Here is a 6,902-nt window from a genome sequence, read left to right as displayed (position 1 = left end):
AAACCCTTATTCTTTAATATTATATTAATTTAGTCCCAATTCCAGTTCCAGTTCCTTTGATTTGAAACCAGAACCAGAACCGTATAGTATTGATTCCATTTTTTTGGAACTGGAACCTACCCTGTTACAACTGGTTCTAAGTAGGAATCATAATCGACACCCGGGTACCCGTCGGTTCTGATTCTACCTTAAAATTTGGCCTACCCCTAGTTTTTTTTATGTTAATGAGTGTGTGATGGAAATAACCCTAACGGAAGTCAAAGGAGTGGGGCATTTGAATTAACCAAACGATCATTCATATCTGCCTGTCAAAGGTTGAAACCTTAAGGGAGGTATGTTAATTAACTCTAATTTCTAAATATGCATAATTTTGCTCATTTACTAATTTTGACTACTGCCTGTAGTAGAAATTCAAGTTGAATCAAGGGCCATATTGGTTGTCGTAACAAGTTAATTATAAGCATTAAAAATGTTAGTTCATAAAATTATCAAGACTTCTTCCATGCTTCTTTTCATTATTTTAAAACAAGAGCAAACGACATAATCCCACCCGAAGTTTAGGGAAATCCTAAGTTGGTACCCCTGGTTCAATTTATCCCGTTTTGCCACCCTTAATCTAACACTATTAATAACTGATGGGTCTAACATAGTGATAGCAAGTAGCAATGACTAAAATACCCTTGAACCTTTGACTTTAGATTATTTAGCAAATAAAAAACTAAATAGACATGTAAAAAACCAAAAATGCCCCTATCTTTAGTTTATTTTTCAAATATAGTGAAATTACCCTAATGCCCCTAAACCATTTGAAAGTTTAGCAACAATTGCTTGAATGTTGAGGGTTTATCTGTATAACGGCAAAGTAAAATTTCTTAAAAATTGGCATACATCCTGAAAAGTTTCAAGTTTGAACACAAACACATTCTACACAAAACCAACATCAGAGATCATACTACAAGCATACATACTGAATTAAAACTTTTGCATTGAACATATATATGAAAAATACATAATTTGGCCTTGAAATGTGATGATCAACAGCCCAAAAATAGAAAATTGAAGCTGCATATTACATTAAAAAACCCACTACAGCAGTCCTAAATTAGTTACAACATTCACAATGGACAACCTAAATCAATTGTTATCTGTACTATTATCACACCATATTTGCACACCAAGTCTAACAAACAAAGTCGTATGTACAACTTCCCCAAATTTCACCAAAATACTACAGCAGCAACTTTCACCAAAATACAACAGCATGCTTCAAGTCCACACATCCAAAAAAACCAACATCATGCTTGTACAATTTTATCACACCAAAAAACAATAGCATGCTTCAACTCCACACTCCTAAAGTATCTGAAAAAATCATAAAATCAATTTAAGGGGCTGCCCTTAATAGTTTGAAGCAATGTAACAATGTTAAAATTTGAAGGACTGATGTTGCACTAACCTGCTACCCTTGACAGTTGCTTTAATGTTGACATGTCTGACTTGTTGGGGCTGATGAAGCTTCCCCTCTCTAAACAAAGCAAAGACAACAAATGTTAATGCAAGCAAATTCTGTTACAAAAACAATACTAATCATGTTAAATAAAAGCTTTAAAATACCCTTTGATTCTTGTTGTTTGAATGATTTTGTGGGCAGCTCCTCTTGTTATGTCCCAAAGTTCAACAGATCCCAAACTTAAGTGTTGCACCTTTGGTCATCCTTGGTTCTTTATCAGTATCCTTTTTTCTGGCCTTTTTGGCTCCCCCAACCTTACTATGTTTGATAGGTGGATTCAACTGCCTACCCCCAAGCAAGTCAGGCCAACTAAGTAGGTCAGATATGGGGTGAATGTGATCAGCATATATTTTTACGTATGAAGTGATCCTCAATGAAGAGTCCACATAATCCTCCATATTTCTAATGTTCCTAAAAAGCAAACAACGGATTGCATGCACACAAGGGACTCCAGAAAGTTGTCACATTCCGTAGTCACAAGTTTGAGATTGAAGGTTTAAATGTAACATCTACTGAAAAGGCAGTTGTTATCCACCACTTCAAACTCATCACTCCCAGGCCAAATATCTTTAACATTCCTAGCAGATTCAATTAGACCATTGATTTTCCTATGTACAGTAGGGGGAACAGTTGTGATCCAATCATTCCTAGCATTTGCCCTAGCTTGCATCTGTACCATAACCCTCCTCCTATAATGTTCTAACAAGCTTAGTATGGGTAATTCTCTATTCTCTCCCAACCAACTATTGAAGACCTCACACATGTTATTTGTAACATGATCGGATTTGGAATCAAGGTCGAATGAATGCCTTGACCAGGATCTCACATCATTTTCAATCATCCACCTATGAGCTTCTCTATCTACAGCTTCAACCTTTTCCATGGCCTGCTGAAAATCAATGATATTGGAAACCCTACTAACAGCCCAAAACAAATTCCTCAGCCCAAGGAATTTTTTCCTAAAGTTAGCATAAACATGCCTAGCACAATATCTAGCACTAGCATTTGACCAACAGGTCTGTATAACATCAACCAAACCCTTCTGTCTATCACTTATGATAGTGATAAGGTCAATGTCCCCTATAAACTCCTTTAACAAGGTCATAAAGTATCTCCATGATTCCTTGTTTTCTATCTCACAAATGGTAATTGCTACTAGGAAAATGCCATTGTTAGCATCCATAGCCATTGCTGACAATAGCACTCCACCATAAGGCCCTTTAAGATGGCACCCATCCGCACCTATAAAATGCGACAAACCCTTATAAAACCCTTTTTTTTTTTTTTTTTTTTTTTTTTTTTTTTTTTTTTTTTGTGCTACAAAGCCTAAGAAACACCTCTGAAAGTTTGGACCCCTTCTGGACTAACATATTTCACATTATACATGGAACCTAGGTTGGTATGTTTGACAATGTGATCATATTTCAACAAACCAACAAAAGACTCTGCATGGAGCTTGTCTGACCTCACCTTTGCCAACTTATTAGCCCTATAAAGTTTGGATCTAGACAACTGTAGATAGTGTTTCTTACCCAATGTGTCTACCAATGGCTTAATTGATGAACCCTTTTGGGATTTGATGAAGTCTCCCATTTTTCTAGCCACCCAAGCACTTGTTGCCTCTCTATTATTATAAACCTTCGTGCATGTATGTGTGTGCCTATACTTCCTAATCTGAAAAGACACATCATCAAGCATCAAAGTAACAATTTGCTGCTTACATTTGGCCTTAAATCTTCGTCTCTCATTGTGAATCTTCCTAACAGAAAAGCCTCTCTGAATTACATAATCTCAAAACAACTTCCTAAAGTGATCAACTCCCTCAAACACTTAACCAACTTTGAAGTGGATTTTCCCATTATCCTCATATGCAAACTATTGACCTTTTATGTGCTTGTTAAACCTAGTTACTGCATTTTCATCATCAGTATAGACCCTTTATATGTGCCTATACTTCCTAATCTGAAAAGACACATCATCAGGCATCAAAGTAACAGTTTGCTGCTTACATTTGGCCTTAAATCTTCTTCTCTCATTGTGAATCTTCCTAATAGAAAACCCCCTCTGAATTACATAATCTCAAAATACCTTCCTAAAGTGATCAACTCCCTCAAACATTTGACCAACTTTGAAGTGGATTTTCCTATTATCCCCATATGCAAACTGTTGACTCTTCATGTGCTTGGTAAAACTAGTTATTGCATTTTCATCATCAGTAGACCCTTTATATAAACTGTCCTCATGGTATTTAGACATTTCCCCTTGAACTTCAATGTCCTCAACCCCACCACTTCCTTGCCCGGTTTGATTTCCCTCTACCCCACCACTTCCCTACCCCATTTCAATTCCCTCTACCACCCCACTTCCCTGCCCAATTTCAATTCCCTCTACCACCCCACTTTCTTGTCCAATTTCTATTCCCTCAACCACCCCATTTCCTTGCCCATCTTGCCCACTCTCATGGTCTTCTTCATGATCACTTTCAACACTCTAGTGGAACTCATCTAGAATACCCTCTTCATCTTTCTCATTATCCTGCCTAAAAAAACCCTCATTGTCCTCTGGTTGGGCGTCTAATAAAGTTCTAGGTTCAACAAAGTTCACTAGTATGGCTTCTACATAGACCTTTATCACTCGCTTGCCAAAACTCTTATATTGCTCAAATATGAATTCCATATCATCATCCCTTTCCACTACGTATCTAGCCCCTAGGTAGCTCAACCTCTGCCTTAAACTTCTCATAAGGGTTCATTTCGACAACCTCATTCTCCGAAGCCACACATCATTTCACATCTTTAATAAAACATATGTAACTATACTCATCCAGATCGACATTTATTATATCATATTCTAAACTAAACACTTCAACTTTAAAGTCATAGGAATTTGGTTTCAACCTGTATAAACAAACACAACCAAACAATTATAAACAAAAAATCAACTACCACCACCCTACAACAACCATTACCACCCTACCACCACCAAACCACCACCCAAGGTACATGGCATTATTACACCAGATGTTGTCAACCATTACTAGGCAGCATTTAAGATGGTTACTGGTTTCCAACCAATATACCAAAAATTACCCTAATGCCACCATCAACTTTACCACCACTGTACCACACCACCACCAATACTAACACTACCATGCAACACCAATATCCTAAACCACCATTACACCAAAACCTTAACCCTAACCTTAATCCTAAAGCCCCCTACTACCACCATCACCACCCTACCATCACCACCCTAGGTACGTGGCATTGTTACACCAAAAGTTGTCAACCACTGCTAGGTAGATTTTAAGACAGTTTCTAGCCAATATACCGAAAGTCACCCTAACACCACTATCAACTGTACCACCACTATACCACCATACACATACCACCACCAATACTAACATTGCCATGCAACACCAATATCCTAAACCACCACTACACCAAAACCCTAACCCTAATCCTAAAGCCCCCTACTACCACTATCACCATCCTACCACCACCCTAACGCCATCATACAATCATCATCACCAACCGACCACCAACATACCCCTATTGAACCAGCAAACACGCACCACTAATCCATCTACCACCACCCAATAACCACCCTTACACCACCACCACAACCCTAACACCAGTACACCACCACCAAACACACAAAAATAACCAAAAAACCAATCCACAAAAAAACTCTAGCACAAACCATATACAAAAAATACGTAAATCAACTATTGATATACCTTGCCGCAGACCACGTCGCCATATCGTCATTCTCCTCGAATTGTCGTCTTTCTTTAGTCGTTGTTCGTCTTCCTCTAGCTAGCAAGAATTCTCTTCTCGTTGATGGCTCGTATTCCTCCAAAGGTTATTTCTATGCGATCGGTACAGTGGTTTCAGGTTAATGGGTCTGGGTTTGGTTGTCATTTCGTGTTCACCAGTTTACAGTTTTCGCCAAATGCCACTGACAAAGATGATAAGCGTACGACTAATTTTGTTCATCTTGTTTGGGAGTCAAAGTAGAAAAACCAAGCAGCAAGGATTCGGTAAGGCCTGAAAGGGAGAGCATTAGCTAGAAGGATGATGAGGAAATAAGGATATTCATTGGAATATTGATTTTGTTTATCTTGTTTGGGAGTCAAAGCGGTAGTGAGAGACTATATCTGTGTCTGGTAAGCTTACGAGTTCAACCATGGGATGGGAAGAAGGTCAGAGGGATTAATGACTACGATTTTTGTTGCACAGGCGATGAGTTTTGTGGGTTAATTTTTCAGAAAAAAAAAAATCCGCATTTTTGTTTGAAAGAGAAAGTGTAAGAGTGTTCAAAGATTTTTTTTTTTTTTTTTTTTTTGGCCCTGACTTCTCCAATAACTCCAGCCATCATACATTATCCTCCACACGTTTTGCAACATTTCCCCAAGCTTCTTTATTATTTGAATTTAATTTGTCTTAAATGTCGTTTTTACCCTTTTGATATTGAAACCAACCGAACGATGTTAGTTAAGAGTGGTAAAATAGGATAAATTGAACCAGGGGTATCAACTTGGGATTTCCCCAAACTTCGGTGGGATCATGTCGTTTGCTCTTAAAACAATAACATCTACTCAACATAAATCAATACATTAATCATAGCGGAGATTATCAATTTGGTGTCAGTTTTTTTTACAAACAATCACAAAAAGACAACGAGTTTCACAATACAAAGTTAAGGGTCACTTAATAGCCCAAGTTCGTTTAACTTAATTGGCTATAAGGGTGTTTTTGTAATTCAATATATTATAGGAAATAAATAAGAAATTTTTAAATAATATGTGGTCCAATTAAGGGTGTTTCCCTTCTCCTTTAATCTAATTTCTTTGCAGAAAGTCAATCATTATTTTTTTTTTTTTTTTAGGAAGAAGTTTATAAGATAAATAATAATAATAATATTTAATATTTAATAATAATAATAATAAGATATTATATTAATTATTAATTATATTATGTCTTGCGAAAAAAAAGAGGAGAGCCATTGGACATGCTAGAAAACAGCCCAACTACCCAATCAAAGTAAAATCAATTAATTTAAAAAGTTTTTAATTTTTAATTTTTGAATTTTATCAATTAAAAAGGGTTGAATAGTCATTTTGTATATTTTGAAACCATCATAATAGTCAATATCATCTAATTACTGAGGGTATAATTGACTTTTTCATATGATAGCTCTTTTTTTTTTTTTTTTTGTTAAATTTAACATTTTATACAGTTAAGTGTCATTTTTTTGTCTTTTTGAAAATTTGTATTTCTTTTTAATTGTTTTCATAAACATGTGTCATCATTTTGATTTTCTCATTTAAAAAAAAAATTATTAATACTCTTATCAGTTGAAAGTAAAAATTTTCTTTATCACTAAATTT

General features: G+C 36.1%; 1 protein-coding gene across 1 annotated transcript; it reads right to left on the bottom strand.

The window, feature by feature from the left end:
* Nucleotides 1-1,295: 1,295 nt before the first annotated feature.
* Nucleotides 1,296-2,699, bottom strand: LOC116125254. Its single transcript, XM_031410982.1, has 3 exons — nucleotides 2,046-2,699; nucleotides 1,457-1,566; nucleotides 1,296-1,362 (listed from the first exon to the last, which is right to left on the bottom strand). The coding sequence occupies exons 1-3, from the start codon at nucleotides 2,697-2,699 to the stop codon at nucleotides 1,296-1,298; spliced, it is 831 nt and encodes a 276-aa protein (XP_031266842.1).
* Nucleotides 2,700-6,902: the final 4,203 nt, after the last annotated feature.

The sequence above is a fragment of the Pistacia vera genome, unplaced genomic scaffold (assembly GCF_008641045.1).
Source record: "Pistacia vera cultivar Batoury unplaced genomic scaffold, PisVer_v2 Contig104, whole genome shotgun sequence".
NCBI lineage: Eukaryota > Viridiplantae > Streptophyta > Magnoliopsida > Sapindales > Anacardiaceae > Pistacia > Pistacia vera.
Note: the sequence above shows the minus strand (reverse complement) of the source record. Positions and strands in the feature narration are given on the sequence as shown.

What these genes read in the sequence shown, in the direction of transcription:
- LOC116125254 (XM_031410982.1), bottom strand. Translation starts at nt 2,699, where the DNA reads ATGGCTATGGATGCTAACAATGGCATTTTCCTAGTAGCAATTACCATT. An exon ending in GGAGTGATGAGTTTGAAGTG is followed by an intron (nt 1,567 to 2,045) that starts GTGGATAACAAC and finishes TTTTTGTAACAG; the next exon opens with AATTTGCTTGCATTAACATT. An exon ending in GCAACTGTCAAGGGTAGCAG is followed by an intron (nt 1,363 to 1,456) that starts GTTAGTGCAACA and finishes TGATTTTTTCAG; the next exon opens with ATACTTTAGGAGTGTGGAGT.